This window comes from Cyclopterus lumpus, chromosome 15 (genome assembly GCF_009769545.1).
Source record: "Cyclopterus lumpus isolate fCycLum1 chromosome 15, fCycLum1.pri, whole genome shotgun sequence".
Taxonomy (NCBI): Eukaryota; Metazoa; Chordata; class Actinopteri; order Perciformes; family Cyclopteridae; genus Cyclopterus; species Cyclopterus lumpus.
In genome coordinates, this window is record NC_046980.1 from 2,192,489 (window position 1) to 2,211,636 (window position 19,148).

The following is a 19,148-nucleotide window of genomic DNA, read 5'->3' on the forward strand; positions in this document are numbered from 1 at the left end:
AGGGGGCGACTCCTCTGGTTGTATAGAAGTCTATGCTTCATGTGTTAAAGCTGCATTCTCTCTCCTGACCACCAGGGGGCGACTCCTCTGGTTGTATAGAAGTCTATGCATCATGTGTTAAAGCTGCATTCTCTCTCCTGACCACCAGGGGGCGACTCCTCTGGTTGTATAGAAGTCTATGCTTCATGTGTTAAAGCTGCATTCTCTCCCCTGACCACCAGGGGGCGACTCCTCTGGTTGTATAGAAGTCTATGCTTCATGTGTTAAAGCTGCATTCTCTCTCCTGACCACCAGAGGGCGACTCCTCTGGTTGTATAGAAGTCTATGCTTCATGTGATTAAGCTGCATTCTCTCTATTGACCACCAGGGGGCGACTCCTCTGGTTGTATAGAAGTCTATGCTTCATGTGATTAAGCTGCATTCTCTCTATTGACCACCAGGGGGCGACTCCTCTGGTTGTATAGAAGTCTATGCTTCATGTGTTAAAGCTGCATTCTCTCTCCTGACCACCAGAGGGCGACTCCTCTGGTTGTATAGAAGTCTATGCTTCATGTGATTAAGCTGCATTCTCTCTATTGACCACCAGGGGGCGACTCCTCTGGTTGTATAGAAGTCTATGCTTCATGTGATTAAGCTGCATTCTCTCTATTGACCACCAGGGGGCGACTCCTCTGGTTGTATAGAAGTCTATAGAATATGACTCTACGTCCACTTCTTATAAACAGTCTGTGGTCTTTACGTTTTCTTACGTCTTCTCTTTGACTGACACAGAGAGGGCACCACATTTTACAGCAAAGAGCAACAGGATTACAGTTTTGGGATTTACAGCTGCACGCCAGAGGGATTCAACTAAAAATAAATATGGTTTGCACGACATGTTAATCAGCGTCAGCGGAGGAGGGACGATGCCTGCACGATCGCTTTAGTGCGGCAGAAGCACCGACTTAGTGCCGATCCACGCCGCCTCCGTAGTCAACGCGTGGGGGGGGGGGGGGGGGCTGTGCAGTGACCCAAGAGATCTTCATACCGTCGTATGATCTCACACACACACACACACACACACACACTTGTCAATCGTCCCAGATGTCTTTTGATTGACCTGCTTTCTGTATGTCACAAGAAAATCTGTAAAACCGGTTTTGTTGGTTCGAGAACAGCCTGAGCAGGAAGTACCGCAGAGGAAGTCAGGAGTACTTTCCTCGTCATCGTCAGCTCACGAGTTTGTGAAGTGAAAGCGCTTCTTAAAAAATAAAAAATAAAAAAAGAGCTCCGTCTCTTTTTCCTTTCATTCGTCTGCACGCCTTAAAAAAAAATGACCAAAAAAAAAACATCCCGATAAATAATTGCTGTCATCTCAGTGAGTGGAGGGCCAGCTGAGTCAAAAACGAGCTTTTATAGACTTAAAAAAAGGCCACTGAATTATTGATTTGGTTGGGGGAGGATTTTTTTTTTTTTTTTTTTAAATCGGTAAAATAAACGTTTAGATTTCTTTTCCTTCCTGTGGAAGCATCAAATGATGGTTTCTCTCTCTTCTGTTCCTCCATCATTACGTTCATATCACACTTCCTGTTCCCCATTTCCTCTCTCGTTCTATATCCGACTCCCTCCCTCCACTCTTTTTGGCACTTCATTCGTCTTTTCGTCAGACAGATGAGGCTTTGAGTCCAGCGCCAGGCGGTCCACTGAGGAGGTTCTGTCGGTGTTCAGCGAGACGGAAACAAACATGGCCGACAAACGGCCGGCCGCCACCTCTCTGGCACGAAAGAAAAAACATCTCGACTCTCTCTCTCTCTTCATTTGGGGAGAATGTTTTTTTTGGACCGCGAGTCGTATTACAACAGGAAGTGGTGGACAACCTATTGGGCAACACATGGGAGTTTGTTTTCTACTGGAAGAGATGGCGATTGTGTCAGGAATTACAGGTTTGCGTTCTCGAACACACCTTTTACACATACAAATAAATAGCCTTAACAATAGTAATGTTTTAATTATTTTATACGTCACGTTTATACTTTTCCCAGCTACGTACGCTGAACGCAACAGGATTAATAAACCTTTCTATGGATGACAACGCACAAGAAATCTTATTGCACATGAATTAAAGTAATGCATTGTCAGTTTTTGGGGCGCCTGGTCTATTGGGAGCAGTGTTTGACTGTAATGATCGACCAGCTATTAATAAAGCAATTAAACACAACTTGTAAAAACAGCCTGGTTAGAACGTGTTCTCAGATTTAAAAAAAAAATCACACAAAAAGATTCAATGAATGACGGAGAAGAATGAGAATATTGTAATATATTAAAATTAAACAATCTGAGAAGGAACACATGCATCCATTTTAAGACAACTATTCCCCTAAATACATGTCCTGTCGTACAGCTGCCTCGCGAAGCTGTTAACACATCACAGTCTCATCGGGACATTCAGCGGTCCTCAAAGTTTCACCTCATCGGGCTGGAAAAGCTTCAGAAAACCAGGAATAAAGAAGCCACACGAGCCTCCAGACACTCTGCTTTTAAAGAAGAGCCTCTTGTTGTTTGAGAGAGTTCAACACGGAGTCGCAGCAGAAGAACTCAGACCAGCACTGGTGTAACTTTCGACTGGGACACCGTGTTCGGCCTCCAGAGATCCTCCCCCGAGGTCAAAGCAGAGACAGTTTGTACTCATTTAAAAACTCCTTGAAAGCTGTTCAGCCTTTGAGGTTCAAGTGTCCAGGAAACTAGAAGATGAGCTATGACAAGGCTGAAGTCATCACACGCGTGACTCAAGTAAATTCTTCTTCCACCAATCGAGATCTCTGAGCTCCTATTGGTCAACGTCATGAAACGGGGTCGTAGACGTGGAAACTCCGGTCCCGACACAATCAATCAAAGCTGTATCTCGCTTTACTTATTCATACTTCTCCTCCCACTGCGTTGACAGAACACAGACGCACTGGTGTGGACTCCAGTTACATCCAGGTGACCTCCGCTTCACCTGGTCTCACGCTGAAGAGGAGACGAGCGCATCGACGACGGAGAGCAGAAGCTTCGTTGGATGTTTGAAGTGTTTCTTCGACTTCACATGGTCAAAAACTGCCCAGAGTGACGCAATCCCTGTTCTTGTCGTCAACTCACGGGGCCGACGTGTTAAACTCGAGGCGAATAAGTAATAAGACCTATTACCGTTCCATAACCATCGTGTCAGAAAGGTCTCCTTGAAAATCGACATTTCAACCCCGAGCTCAGCGTCCCGTGAACATTCTGTCTGAACTCCTTTCACCTCATTGGGTTAAATATTAACGATGCTGAAACCGCAGCTTATTCTAATGTGCCCCTTGTGTTGCTAACGGCAACGGGGCCCCTGAACACCCCGCGGAGCGTGTCATTTCATCAACATCGGAGGCTCCGGTGGGACTCAAACCCCTCGTGACGGCGTGTCACCGCCATCGAACGGTTTGTGTGTTTATTATGACTCGCCGATACGCTCCAGCAATATTCCACGTGGCAGCGGGACGGAACAAATGGGAACCGAGGGACACGTTGTTCCCTCCGACATGCAACCGAGTCATCTAACGCACTGTTTATTTAATTAATTAAATAAACACTATGGCGTGCAACAAAAATGTATTCTGTCAGTACATACATTTGTAGTTATATTTTAGTTTCTGTGGAGTTTTTAAAACCTTTTTTACTTAGTTAATATTCTTTACTGTGTATTACTTATTTATAATACTTTTGTGCCTGTGGGGGACTAATAAAGGATTATCTTATCTTATGTGGAAATAAATGTTTGCCCACTCGTAGCTTTGTTGAAACAAATTTTTTTTTCTTCATATTATTAGATTAAAGTGCTCTTTTAGCTTAAAAAAGGACATCCTGGCCATTAAACTGTCCCTGTAACTAGCTAAAACAGCGGCGTGTTGCGCAATGCACCACCGGCATGTTAAAGGTCACAAAATGACTGACTTTTACTACTTTGTTCTCAGCTTATTGGTCACTTTATGGCTTCTCGGCACTATATTGTAGATTTAGATTTACAATTTCCCCCTTGAAAGACTATTTCACAAGAGCCGACAGCGTTGATTTGCAGTTCTTCAATAAAATCGATGAATGATTGACTCTCGTTTGTCTAACGCCCAGAAACAAGAGTCAAGAATTCAACAATACACGATGAGGAAAAAGGTGACGTGAAAGACGGAGCCGTCATTTAAAAATCAAACAGTGACTCTCACGAATTCACAAGAGTTTCAGTCACTTCATCTCCTGCTCACGTTAAATGTGGCATCCCCCAAGGTTCAACCCAAGGCCCTCTTTTATTCTCATTATATATATATATATATATATATATATATATATATATATATATGACTCCCCTAGGATGGATCTTTGACGTGTGTTCGACGATCGGAAACTAGTGTGATAATCGATTAATGATAACAGTAATTCTTCATGCAAAATCAAAACATTTAAAGACATCACTGGGAATGACATCATTGACTATTTTACAGATAAAAAGTCATTTTTATAGGGATATACATTTTCTCTCTCCCCATAAACACGAAGGAAAGCTTGATGAAGTGGACTTACCGAGTCCTCTGGAGGTCTTTGGATCTTGATCCACTCTATCGACGGCCCCTTCACCTGCAGAAATCTGTGGAAAAGATTCTTGAAGCCCTCAAAGTCTTTCCTGGACACCTGCAAAACATAAAGACTTTATTTAAATATATACAAATATGTATATACAAATATATATATAAATATATATAAACATATTAAAAAAATATATACATATATATATACGGATATATATATATATATAAACATAAATATAATATAATATATAAACATATAAATATATATATAAAAACATTAATACAATATATAAACATATAAATAAATATATATATATATATGTATAAATATATATAATATATGAACATAAATATAATATAATTTATAAACATATATATATATAAACATATAAATATAATATATATAAACATATATATATAAACATATAAATATAATATATAAACATAAATATAAATTAAAATATTTATATAAAAATAAATAACTCAGTGATTTGTGACGCTGTTATCTATTTAACTGTCCAGTTGTCCAACAAAGTGCGTCACTAAGAGTGTGTACTCTACAGCGGTGTGTATATGCACAGGGCTTCGTGACTTGTTTAGCTGCTTGTGTACAAAGATTTTTACTGTGAACACACTTGAGTCAAATGTGACTGACTGACTTCTTTTTTCTCGTTCCATCTTTGGCGAGGGGCCTGGTTAACGTCGGACAGAGCCTCTGTGTGTATGTGTGTGTGTGGCGTCTCAACGTCTACGGTCGTTATACATTAACAGATGAAACCATCATAGTTTTTGATGAATTGGCGACCGCTCCCAACACCAGAGCTCCGTCCCATGACGCAACACATCGCGACGCGGGCCAACAGAACAGATGTTTGCAGTTTCGTGACGTGTACTCTGTGTGGGCATGCGTCTGTCCACGTAGAGGTATGTGTCACTTTTGTGTTTTTCCAGCGTTTGTGTGTGACCCAACCACTCCTTTAAAATCACAACCAGATGGTCGAGGAAAGAGTGAAAGAGAGTGTGAGAGAGAGAGAGAGAGAGAGAGAGAGCAGGGTGTGCTGCTGCACCTCTTGCTCTGCGCCCTCGGCGGTGTCCAGCAGCTTCTCCAGCTCCGTGTGCATGGAGCTCTCCAGCTGCTGCCGCATCATTTCCTGAAACTGAGCCATCCCTCCGTTGGCCACGCCTTTGCTCAGACCTGAAGGGGCGAGAGAGGAGTGGAAAAAGAAAAAAGAGAGAGAGTTTTTACACAGATGCGAGCGCACTGGAATGCCGACGCGTCGCTCTTTACTCAAACCATCTGTCGCAGGAGTAGGAAAAAAAACAACTCAAAAACTGTAAATGTACGGAAATCAGAGAGGGACGCATCAGTCCTTCAACTAACTTGAGAATCCAATAATCATTTAAAGTAGAGCTGCCACCTCTTTGATGGTGATGTATTCAGTCCATTTGTCGTTATTTCCAAGAAACTTATGAGCAACATCTTCTGGTAAACACAAGATTTAAAGTGGTGGAGAAACTCAGTTTCACAGATCTGTCGATTAAAATCTACCAATCACATGAATGTTAGTCGACTAACAGTTAATTTAGTGGAGGACAGACCTGTGTAGGAGCACCGAGCTGCAAAGATCAATCAGATTAAATCAATGAAAGTCATATTTGTGGTTTTGGTCTCAGTCATCTGAGGTTTCTTTAGTCGTTTGGTGGTTTTTCTTCATGCTGAATGTTGCATTTATTCGTAAAAAACAATATTCAAAGTGGAGCTTTGTGGGGAAACTTGCTTGAATTGTTCAAGCAAACATGCAAAACATTTGAGGTCTTGTTAAAATCTGAGAATTGGCTGCTTTTCTTGTTCTTGCATTGTGGCAAAACCTTAAATTGATGGGTTCAACTAAAAGAGACAATGGATGAGCGTCTGAGCGTCACGGTTGGCGAGTCACTTTTCCATTGCTCGTTCTCATGCGGTCATCGTTCTCAATGACATCATCATTTAGTACTCGATATCAGAAGCAACGACGCCTTCGAGGACACGTTAAATACACCTTAAATATATAATAATAATAATAATACATTTATTTATATAGCACCTTTAAAAACAGGGTTTACAAAGTGCTCTACATAGAAGCAAGGTAAAAACATAACATCAATACAAGTAATGGCCGACTTGTATTGATGTCAACCTTGACATATTGCATGTGTCAAGGTTTTAAATCTGAAGAAACCAGGAATTATGAAACGCCAAGCAGATGTTTGGGTCGTCTCAGTCTACGAGGAGTTTTTGTGCATCTTACATGGGTAAAAACTTGTGTTATTAAGGTAGTTAAGAAACATTTAACAATCTCAAATATAAATAATTGGCCTCAAAAATCCAAAATCAGACCAAATACAAACCCTCAAAGGCTCGGTTGTTCACGTCATGGCGCACGTTACCGTAATTATTAATAATAACAATAATAATAGGACCATTTATGGGCGATACTTTATGTTCGAGACCAGTGAGGTGTGTGATCCGATACCGTTTAAAAAGCCTTTCAGCGTTCCTCTCTTTAGATAAAGATATATATATATATATATACATATACATATACATATACATATACATACACACTAACAAGACAAGGTAAACCCCCTACGAATCGACAACAATGGCAGAAGAGAATAAAACCTGGATTCATTATGAATAAGCTTTTCACTTTTTATCATCAAGGAACCCAGGTGACTGACAGCGTAATATATCCATTACATATATCTACTGCTTTAAGGATTGATTACACTCGGAAGTTGCTCGGTTCTCTTCTAAAGACCTCAAAGCAATCGACTAGTGGACTGGTTTCAGAGGACATGGAATAATCTGCACACTCAAAAAGTTTTTTTTTTTCTTAGAGTGCCGATTGTTGTATTTATAGCAGCAACGTTTAATTACTGGCAGGCCGGCTGCTTATTTGACTGCACAGACGGGGCATTTAAAACAGGAAATGTGTGGAGCTGAGTTATCTACAAAAACCAGAAGTGGGGAAATAAAACCAGGGAATGCAACACTGGAGAACTTTGACCAGTTCATGTGTTAAATTCCAGCATGGCGGTGTGTTTACTACCCATCTTTACTGAGAGGAAAGTGATCATGTGATCCACGATGTCAGAGCTTTCTGAGCTATCGAAACAAAAAAACTTAAATAAAAGTAAGTCTGTGTTTCTAAAACGGTCCCCACATAAATACCATTTGAGAACAATGTGCATTTATTAAACAGGTCAAGTTTATTATCACCAGGATTGTTCTTAATTTAAAATTACTGCCTTTGTAAAAAATATGTAATTTTAATAAAATGCATCAAGAGGTGCAATTTTCTTTTACTTCCGCAGACCTGGAAAGTAAAATGCATCTCACAGCAGTTGTTGATAGTTTGCTCTGGGGAATGGTTTAGTGAGGAAAAACACATTTATATTAAAAATGTGTTATTAAATGTGTAATCACATGCACATGAACAACACACCCCCACTTACCTTCTAAATAAAGTGCCATGTGTACAGCTGCCAGCTTGCCAAATTACATGCAGTTAAATAATACAAATTAATCCTTCAAAAAAAAAAAACCACAAAAAAAACAAAAAACAGAATAGAGCTTTAAGTTAAATATCCCGGAAGTGTCATTGAATAAAATGAATAATTAAAAAAAGTTTCCTCGGGGTGTCCTGGAGAGCAGTCTGTATTTATTCAGGTGTGTTTTTTTTAATTTTTTTAAAGTCCATTCACAACTGAAGACAAACTACACCACCCGGTCAATGTCATATCTCTCTCGGCGTAACGTAGTCCCGTGAACGTGGATCTGCATCGGGATCTGGTCTAGGAGGATCCTTTATCGCCTTGCCTCTCAGTTCTTCGAGCCCCACGTCACAGTTCCGGTCTGTGTGGTTCTTCTCTCCTCGCCCCCTCCCCCTCTCCCCTCCCCCTCCGCTGTTATACGTTTGATTTCCAGCCCCATATATTTTTTATTTGTGTTCCACAGAACTTCAAAAAGCTAATTATTAACCGGAGAAACGCCCACTATTGATCCCGGTCCGCGTGACCTGCGTCACGAGCTACACGCAGGCTGCGGAAATGAATGAGTGATGGACGGTGCGTGTGCGTGTGTGCGTGTGCTCAAGAAAAACAATGAACGCCCCTTCAAGCGTGTTGCTCCCTACATATATAACCGCTAAACCATAAAGGTAACTGAATTGTACGACGGTGCCCTGAACGCCACATGAAGGACAAACGAGGCAGTTAAAAAACGACCGTTGACGTTTTAAAAAAAACAACAACGACGACGACAGTCGACGTAAAAGAAATATAATTTTTTTTAAAACGACCGTTGACGTGACGGTCACGAGCCCCAGTCGCTTCGGGGGAAGCCTCGGTAACGTAAAGAGGTGGAACGTCGTTATATTGAAAGCCGTGTTCTTACTGTGTGACTTGCAGGAGGCCGGCGGAAGAAAAGGCGATGGGGGTCGGCCTGGTCCTGCGGGTCTGAGCCGAACCACCACAGCAAATCCCGCAGAGGAGACGCACACAAATATATATATATATATATATTTATGTATTTAATAGGTTTTCAGCTTAAATCCCAGTGGCTTCTGTTTGCCGTCGACAGCACAGAAAAAATATCTTTTATTTAAACAAACCGATAAATAAAGAAAGAAATAACCTGCTATAGAGGGATTTTAGACCGCGTTGGCATTCCAGCCAATGGGAACGTTGCAGGAAGACGGCAGCCAATGAAAAGGCTGTTCGCATGTGACGCGGGATTTTGACAACCAATAGATGTCTGCAACGTGCGATATGCTTTCGGACATTTCCGGTATAAATAATGCAAGAAAAAAAGTGTCGTAAAATACCCCATTATTTCCTTCTGATGTTTGTATTAGTATAAGAGCTTTTAAAGTACCCGTTAATCTTTTGAAGTACACACCAGATTTACCCCATTAATGTTGACATTGTGACTTTAAAATATTATATAATAATTCTTTAAGCTGCTGCGAAGGGAAAAAGATAAACTAGGAAATACTGCCCCTGCTTGGTGAAACTGTCTCACTGGTTGTACTTTAGCTTCTGATGTACACTTTATTTACTCACATATGTTATCTGCAAATAATAATAATACTTCATGCAATCACAAGAGTAGTTTATGTGACATTTTTTTCTCCTGAATGTCCGAAATATTTAAGAATACCAAAAGACATTACTTTTCATTACCATGTGTCACACGCGTCAACTGTTTATACCCACAGGACAAACAGTATACTGGTGCAGAAACAATACCCGGTTCAGACATTAAGAGAACCTGTACGTTTGTATGTCCATCTACCCTTATTAATATTATGCAGTTTAGCAACGGACTGATGCTTTAATCCAGACAACCTGGAAGAGAAGCGGTCAACTTCAAACCTGGCTGATGACTTTGGGTGAAAACCATTCTTTTGGCTTATTTACAGTAATGTTTTTTTTTTATATAAACGTGTATTGTCCTGGAGAAATGATCCAAATAAATATAAAATAGATAGAAGCAAGTCACAGTTTAGCCCAGTGATACAGGAAAACGTTGACACACCCACAGCCCAATTAAAGTCAAGTCATCCATGAACACCCTTTAGAACAATGTTTGCTTTCTGCTTTGTGTCTGTTGCATTAAAAAAACAACCCACAACCGTTTAATGTTTTATTGTTCAGCTTTAAAAAGTGATCCATTCCAGTGTTTGAGGACTCAGTGCATCGATGACAAAACATATGTAATAACCATTCAGAGAAAGACTTATTGGAAAATAGCTGCTGTCAAAATAGGTGGACTTTCAGTTGACACTGTACACTTAAGGGTGGAGTGGTACTCGTGCGTCAGAAGGAAATCATGAGCGAATCACGTCTCTCGCTCGACATCTCCGTAAATATGTGCTAATGTTTAGTTTTTATACCTCCCAACGCACAAGTATAAATCTAACTTTACACTCATAAACACCGACTCGCTCTCTCTCACACACACACAAACACAAACACAAACAGGTGGAGTGCTTTATCACAAGCGTGCGTCTGGAGTTTTGCGTCCGTCTAAGTGTTGGTTGGGTGGCCTCTCGGGGTCTAGTCATACTCCCAGGAAAGTCACAGCTGTGTCCCTCTCCTCAATCAGCTCCACTGCAGTGGCGTCCATCTTTGATTTGGAAAAGTCATTTATGGCCAGGCCGTCCACGATCTTCCAGGTCTTGCCCTGAGGAAACGGAATACTTTCAGACGTTGCTTCCCGAGCAACAGGTGCACAGGACGGACGGTTTAATAGTAGAGTTCAAAAACACACTGAAGGGCGCAGTCTCACCTTGATCTGGACCGGGAATGAGTAGATGAGGTCTTCTGGGACTCCGTAGGAGTTGCCAGAGGAGTAAACACCCATGGAGATGAACTCGCCCTGAAAAAAGAAAAGAAAGGAGGACAAACTGGTTAAAACCAGCCGTCAACCTTTTGCTTCTCAAGGTGAAGCCGATACTGAAGTGTCTTTAAGTTGAATTCTCTCTACTGTCTGTCTATTTGACTCTAAATGGACCATATTTTACTAAATGAACATCATGCCATAAACTCGTGTTTACTGAGGCAAGAAGTAGTTATTTTATATAGACTTCTATACAACCAGAGGAGTCGCCCCCTGGTGGTCAGGAGAGAGAATGCAGCTTTAAGACATGAAGCATAGACTTCTATACAACCAGAGGAGTCGCCCCCTGGTGGTCAGGAGACAGAATGCAGCTTTAACACATGAAGCATAGACTTCTATACAACCAGAGGAGTCGCCCCCTGGTGGTCAGGAGAGAGAATGCAGCTTTAACACATGAAGCATAGACTTCTATACAACCAGAGGAGTCGCCCCCTGGTGGTCAGGAGAGAGAATGCAGCTTTAACACATGAAGCATAGACTTCTATACAACCAGAGGAGTCGCCCCCTGGTGGTCAGGAGAGAGAATGCAGCTTTAACACATGAAGCATAGACTTCTATACAACCAGAGGAGTCGCCCCCTGGTGGTCAGGAGAGAGAATGCAGCTTTAACACATGAAGCATAGACTTCTATACAACCAGAGGAGTCGCCCCCTGGTGGTCAGGAGAGAGAATACAGCTTTAACACATGAAGCATAGACTTCTATACAACCAGAGGAGTCGCCCCCTGGTGGTCAGGAGAGAGAATACAGCTTTAACACATGAAGCATAGACAGAACCGGACATTGCTTAAACTCACAACCTTATTTTCCAATTTAATTTCTCTCTCAAAAAGAAAGAGGAATGAGGGTTTTGCAAGTATAGTCTTTGTTATTGTGACTGACAGGCGGACCCTCCCACCTCACCATGACTACAGTATGAATAAATATGGCGTTTACCTCGGGGGAACCCGACCAGATGTCCCTCATGTGGTCACAGATGGCCTTGGCTGCAGACATGGCACTGGACAGCTTCCTGGCCTTGATGACTGCAGCGCCTCTCTGCTGCACAGTCTGCAGCACAAGGACAAGAACGAGGTGGGAAGAAAAGTTTTTAGGGAATTGCATGTGAGGTTTAAGTTTCCTTATCGAGCTCTGCAGCTTCTTTTTCTTCCATTAGTCAAGATTTTGAGACGGAACGTTTTTAAAGCATCAAAACATAAATAAAAAGTAAGTATGTGTTTCTGGTCCTGTGACCAGCGTTCAGAAACACATAAATATGATTTGAGACCAATGTGCATTTATTGAACAGGCCAAGTTTAATATCACCAGGATTTTTAAATGCATCAAGGGAGGTGTGATTTTCTATTACTTTCAAAGACCTGGAAAGTATTATTTTTGCAAATCGTGCATTTTGCATCTCGCAGTCCAACAGATTACAGTAAATGTTCCTGGACTCACCGCGATGAAGTCTCCTTTAAGCCAGGCGTCGTCCTTGACCGCCTCAAAGCAGGCGAGCTCGCTCCCGGACATGTTGACCACGCAGTGGTGCACGTCTGGGTACTGGGTGGACGAGTGGTTGCCCCAGATGATCACGTTCCTCACGTTGGTGGCGGGGACGCCACAGCGCATCGCCACCTGGCAAATACAGGTTCCACCATCAGTCTGAGAGTCTTTGTCTTTTTCCTTTACAAATTTCGCCGGCGAAAAACTAGAAAAACGAACCTGAGAGCGAGCCCTGTTGTGGTCCAGCCGGGTGAGGCAGGAGAAGTTCTCCTTGGGGATGGAGGGAGCAGACTTGGCTGCAATCAGACAGTTGGTGTTGGCAGGGTTTCCTACAACCAGCACCTGAAACACACACACACGCAAAATAAATGCAGTTATAAAAAAAAGGTCATGTGAGGGGTCAAGAGAAAGGAATATAAAAACAAGCTAAAAATATACAAAAACAGTGCAGGTGTAAAGAAAAAATGGAATAAATAAAAACGGCCAACAGAAAAGTCTGTGAGGTCTGCAGTTTTCTGGGAGTCTGTTCCAGATGTCTGGTGCATAAAAAGTCACGATATACGATGCAGCTGTTTTAAAAAAAAAATATATATATATATATATATATATATATATATATATATATATATATATATATATATATATTTCTCTTTGAAAGGACGACGCAGAACAAAACTATCGCTCTGTTTTTTAAAGTCACATGGTTTGAAGTTCATGGATCTGGTAGAATTTAAGGCGGAGGATAGAAGCTAAAGCATTGAGTTCGTACCACAATGAAGACCATGTGTCCATTCATCTGGGAATGGCTTAGATCAGTGGTTCCCAAAGTGGGGGTCGCGACCCCTAGGGGGGGCGCGGTGGTACTACAGGGGGGGTCGCGGCTTCATCACCAACCCACACACACAGACGCACACATACACCGGTAAAACAATATTAAAAAAACGACGTGACATGCACTGTGTTCCAACCACGCCACCAGAGCGGCTCATGTCACAGACCGACTGTGGCAAAACCAGCGAGAGCGAGAGAGCGAGAGAGAGAGAGAGAGACACAGAGCGACACAGAGCGAGAAAGATACGGAGCGACAGAGAAAGATAAAGATAAGAGAAGGAAGTATGTACAAAGATGGACAGATTTGTGACTGGTCTAAAGCGCATGGTTCATGCATTATAATGCAATTCATTAAAAACCAAGAAAAATTTGAGGTCGGGTTGCGGGGGGGGGGCGTCCAATGTTCCTATATCATCAAAGGGGGTCTTGACAGAAAAAGTTTGGGAACCACTGGCTTAGATGAAGAAATTAAATCAATAAAAGAACATTTATTTTAAAAAAGGGGGCCTCGTCTCTCTGGACTTCAGATGCTTGTTGTTATTTTTATTATTTGTTTAATATATTAAGATGATTCTTTATTTATTTGTGAATGTGACAGAAAGGGGGCCCTTATATACGTTTACTTCCGCTTACTCCTTTGTGAACACATATTTAGTTTATTTAGAATTTTCTGTATACATTTATTAATTATTATTATTTGTTAAAAGTGAAAATAAAGCAATTTAATCCAATCTAAAAAGACTTTAATAATAATAATAATATATGCAATATGCTTAATAAATATAATAATTAAAAAAAAGAATATGGTGAATCATTAGAAGATAAAAATGAACGCAGCCCAGCGGCACGTTTAACTCTGGGGAACATTTCTCCACGTGGACTAAAGCAACACAGGGAACATAGGCAGAAGCAGAGCAGCTCCACCGAGGACGTCTCAGGACGTCGTCCGGCCTCGGTACCTTCACGGTCTTCTTGGCGTACTTCTCCAGAGCAGCGCCCTGACTCTTGAAGATGGCCACGTTGGCTTTGAGCAGGTCCTTCCTCTCCATGCCGTCCCTCCTGGGCATGGAGCCCACCAAGATGGCCACGTCCAGGTCCTTGAAGGCCACGTCCTCCTTGTCGGTGGAGACGATCTCTGTGGAAGAGAAAAAGGGAAAAATCACTGACGGCGCTTTTACCAACAGATTCATCCGTTCATTCATACTTTGAGTCAGAGATTTAGCTAAATATCTCCCCCCCAAAAACTGACACGAAGACAAATAAAGCACCGATAATGTTTCCATGCTATTAGATAAATATGTTGGGCAGGCCCCCCTCATGTTCGTAAAGATCCTGAGCGTAATTGTAGTGCCTGTGTGTGTTCTACACAAACAGGTTCTTGACGGTTGGTAAATTCCTCCTGACGTGAACAATAAACTTCATACACTCCCTAAAACAAGCAGAGCAGAGCACACACAGAACAGTCGTGTCCGTCCACGTGGTCCATCGTGACAGTGGTCATCGTGAAAGCAGAACATCTCGTTCTAAACCAGCCGGGGGGCGGGGGGGGGTGGGGTGGGGGGCCCTCTCACGACCAAACAAAGCAAAGCACAGCGCCGATTCAAAAGGAAACATTCCAGGTCACAATGGAGACGGCACATCATGGCGCCTCACGATTGCGCGTCATGGCAGCCACATGCGATGACACCTAAAGTCCGGATCCATCGGGCGTCTCGCAAAAATAACGGGAATGAGTCGCAACTGTAAAAGCATTAGCAGAACCGCGTAGCAGGAGGTGAAATAAATATATATATATATATATATATATATATATATATATATATATATATATATATATATATATATATATATATATATATATATATATATATACATATATACATACACACACACACACACACACACATATATATATATATTAATGCACTATAATAGACACAAAAACAGCAAATTGCGGAGTAAAATCTATCTACACTGATATGACACCAGTGTATCAATGAAGTACAAGGATCTACGTCACGTTATTTTACCCCACCCGTAATGCGTTACCTCTCAGAAGTGGGAGGGCACAGTCCTGCAGCTCCATCACAACGCCATCCAGGACGGGCAACATGGGCGTAATGTCCAAGAGGAGCAAGACGACTGGCTGGAGGGAGGGAGGAGGAAGAAGATGATTGACACTTAAAAAAGGCATAACTCTTGTGTATTTAATGACAGAACAGAGTGCGAAGGCCTTCTCCGTGTGTCAAACAGATCAGGTGTTGTCTCTGAAAGTCGGCCTTGGTACCAGATCCATTTCATCCACTTCAAACGTGTGCAATCCGATCACTTCCCACGGGGGCAACATCTGTTCAATGTCACCCCTGAGGAGAACCGAACCGCAGTGCGTGTCTTTTGATTCTGTCCTAATGAGATCAAAGGGAGCAAAGCCCTTCTTTACCTGCTCTTTGCCAAAGACATCTCCCTTGGCAATGCTGAACAGCAGGGAATAGGCGATCTGCCCAGCAGCACCGGTCACCAGAACTCGAATAGGCTCAGACTGCAGGAAACACAAGAGCAGTATCCAGTTATTGGCATTGATTTCACTGAGGGGGGGGCAACAGGTGTGACAGGGGCAGCTTTAATTGTGCCGCACACGCGGTGTGTCTATTCCTGTCAAAAGGATTTGAGGAGAGAGAGGAAGGGAGGAGGTGGTTGCTTTAAAAATAGAATTTGCAAGCAGGGCTCAAGAAATAAAACAGGATATACTTATTTTTCAGCCAACAGTGCAATTCCCTAAAAACTATCCTGTTTTACCAACGCGTTAGACATGAATACGACACGTGGGTGATTTAAAAAAAAGAATTTAAACAGTTTGGTAGCGTCGTGCAGTGCGTCAAACCACAAGTGTCGTTAAAAAAACAACTTTGCACAACTTTGTGATTTTCTGTAATAACTGTGACATTATTTGCGTTATTGGAGTACAACAATACATATATTCGCTGCCTTCACTCACCATGTTCACACGGTAGTTTGGACTGCTTGCTTTCTCTTTCTCTCTCTCTCCCACTTCTCGGTCTACCCGGAGGTCACTCCTATTTAAGTCCTCAGTGGATCACGACACTTGTAACCGCTTGACGGCAGATTGAATATCCGGGTAACCTACTTGTAGTTTCTTTATAGTCGTGTTGTAGTCCAATTTCCAAAGAAGTTGTCCCTTTTCGTTTGTACGTGTTTTTTTTGGGGGGGGGGGGTTGTTTTTGCTGTATTTGTATTTGTTTAACTTTTTATATAATGTTTTATTTTCCTTATTTTATATAAAACAAGTACTAGACATCCTGATCCACTTTCCCAGCACTACCAGATGGTGGCGGTAATGCACCAATTAGTTGTTTGCCAACCGCCAATAAACCTCGAAGAAGAAGAAGAAGAAGAAGAAAGAAAGAAAGAAAGAAAGAAGTTGTCCCGTTGGCAGTAAAAAGAAACATCGCAATCGGTAATAACAACATTATTCAAGCTTTATAAACAGGTTTGGACCGGATGTGTCTGTTTAATGAGCCACGAGCCAACTAGTTAGCGTGGCCCCTTTAAAGCGTCCGCTTGCTGTTGCCTAGCGACACCAGCGTACCATTCGTCTTGTTTGTTTACGTTAGCCGAGCCGCTCTCTGGCTGGGCTATTGCGCACGTGACCGACACCACGTGCGCGAACACGCGACCGAGTTTATCCAGATGAAATTAAAAAAACCAACAACGTTCATTTAGTCGCACAGCTGGTTAAGTTTGTATAATTAATGCCCGTTGAGGAAACATGGATGACGTCATGTTTGTATTGACCGTTAACTTAGGCCATGTTGGTAGTGATCGTTATGTTGAACACTAACGCTGAGACGTTTTTATTTTGTAATTTTGTTTGTGTGTGACTGAAATAATCCAGGTAAGTGGATGATAGTCACGTTAACTAACCCGTCTCTCCTCTGTGTGTGATACTGTTATTGTCAATGATGGTACTTAGTTAGCTAACGTTAAATAACAATGTTTATCGTTTAAGTGCGCACAACACTCGTCTCCATGTTCGTCACACAGACTCAGTATTTACCTTTCCATGGAAGTCAAACATCAGGATATTACTCCTCATCTTTCAGGGGAGGAGTAAAGTGTTCCTCCCTGCTGTCTGGTTTTTAATTGCGAGCACACCTAACCTACCTAAGCTAACATCCCAAAACTAACCTACCTAAGCTAACCTAAACTACCAAACATAACATACCTGAGCTAACGTAACCTACCTAAACTAACCTACCTAAGCTAACCTAAACTACCAAACATAACATACCTGAGCTAACGTAACCTACCTAAACTAACCTGCCTAAGCTAACCTAAACTACCTAACCTAACATACCAAACTAACCTGCCTAAGCTAACCTAAACTACCTAACCTAACATACCAAACTAACCTACCTAAGCTAACCTAACCTACCACACATAACATACCTGAGCTAACATAACCTACCAAACTAAACTACCTAACCTAACATACCAAACTAACCTACCTAACCTAACCTAACCTACCACACATAACATACCTGAGCTAACATAACCTACCAAACTAACCTACCTAAGCTAACATACCAAACTAACCTACCTAAGCTCTCGGCTCCAGTTACATTTCTACCGTTCGGTGTCGGTCTGGGACAAACTCTGAGGACCGTAACAATATTCTGTGGTCGGTTTCTTGTTCCAGAGCGAGAGACACTTGTTATCCAAATGGCCAGAGAGGTGTGAAGACGGATCTCCTCCCCGAAGTGGTTCTCCATCACGGCCGTTACCCGGGAGACGGATTCATTATCTCCGTAAGTTCACTAGAGCCAGACACTTGGTGGAGAGCGACTGCAGAACTAAAAGATGCATTCGTCAGGTGACCTTAAAATGAATGATAATGTTGCTCCATGTCTGCTGGACGGGGGACGGACAACTTATTGCTCAACACCACAACTTTACGAGGGGATCATATGTCAGATATTTTATGTATGTCAATGCTTCAATGAGTCTGGGACAAAAACACATAATATTCAGGTCATCTTTTAAGAATATTGGAGTCCATGGAGTTTTGATCTCAAGTGGAAAAGTTTTAAATTGCAAACTAAAGGTTGAACTAGAGGAGTAAAAGTAAAAGAGAAACCTGTATGAGGAAGATTAGTGGAATGCTGGTTCATCTTTAGTTAAAGTCCTCTGATCGCATTAGGTCTTTAATTCTTTTTTCCTCTGCATCATCTCTGTGATTTTGGTCTTTCTCCATCTTTTCCTCGTAGGTACTCTTGTGTATGAATATTTATTTGTGAATGCGGCGGCAATAGTCATCAATTTATAGTGTGTGTGTGTGTGTGTGTGTGTGTGTGTGTGTGTGTGTGTGTGTGTGTGTGTGTGTGTGTGTGTGTGTGTGTGTGTGTGTGTGTGTGTGTGTGTGTGTGTGTGTGTGTGTGTGTGTGTGTGTGTGTGTGTGTGTGTGTGTGTGTGTGTGTGTGTGTGTGTGTGTGTGTGTTCCCCCTGATAGTCCACAGTCAGGTGGTCATGAGGGGATTATGGACATACTTCGTCTTTTGTAAAACCCCCCCAAAAAAAGGATATTATAATGAAACAGAAAAAAAGCAGCACCCATGATAATATCTGGTGCCAGTTTCCACGCCGGCCCTGATCCTCTCTGTGTGTGTGCTGTGAAAACAATCGGCATTGTGGGTGTTTTTCTTTCTTCCGTCCCACCCACCGGGCGAAAAACACCCCGGAACCCGGGGAAAGTTCACACATGCACGGATCCCTAAGCTGCACATGCATGCATACGCTTAA

General features: G+C 42.1%; 3 protein-coding genes across 5 annotated transcripts in view; 1 reads left to right on the plus strand and 2 right to left on the minus strand.

Annotated features, from left to right (window-relative positions):
* The window catches only part of ugp2b (UDP-glucose pyrophosphorylase 2b), a 17,579-nt gene extending 8,297 nt beyond the window's left edge, over positions 1–9,282 (minus strand). Inside the window, exons 1-3 of one of the 2 annotated variants that reach the window (XM_034551598.1) lie at positions 9,013–9,282; positions 5,642–5,769; positions 4,570–4,677 (exon numbers count right to left, since the gene is read on the minus strand). In XM_034551598.1, the coding sequence (XP_034407489.1) occupies positions 4,570–4,677; positions 5,642–5,740 (207 nt within the window). In that variant the 5' untranslated portion in view covers positions 5,741–5,769; positions 9,013–9,282. Of the gene's footprint in view, positions 1–4,569; positions 4,678–5,641; positions 5,770–8,072 lie in introns of both variants that reach the window. The other variant, XM_034551597.1, reaches the window with a different exon arrangement.
* Positions 9,283–10,249: 967 nt separating this feature from the next.
* Positions 10,250–16,432, minus strand: mdh1ab (malate dehydrogenase 1Ab, NAD (soluble)). The gene is made up of 9 exons (XM_034551630.1): positions 16,327–16,432; positions 15,772–15,870; positions 15,381–15,477; positions 14,291–14,466; positions 12,720–12,842; positions 12,456–12,632; positions 11,955–12,068; positions 10,909–10,998; positions 10,250–10,803 (listed from the first exon to the last, which is right to left on the minus strand). The coding sequence occupies exons 1-9, from the start codon at positions 16,327–16,329 to the stop codon at positions 10,681–10,683; spliced, it is 1,002 nt and encodes a 333-aa protein (XP_034407521.1). The 5' UTR covers positions 16,330–16,432; the 3' UTR covers positions 10,250–10,680.
* Positions 16,433–16,725: 293 nt separating this feature from the next.
* wdpcp (WD repeat containing planar cell polarity effector) overlaps positions 16,726–19,148 on the plus strand; it is a 70,376-nt gene continuing 67,953 nt past the window's right edge. The window contains exons 1-2 of one of the 2 annotated variants that reach the window (XM_034551592.1): positions 16,726–16,806; positions 18,049–18,157. The gene's annotated coding sequence lies outside the window, so the exon portion shown is untranslated. Of the gene's footprint in view, positions 16,807–16,978; positions 17,245–18,048; positions 18,158–19,148 lie in introns of those variants that run through there. The other variant, XM_034551591.1, reaches the window with a different exon arrangement.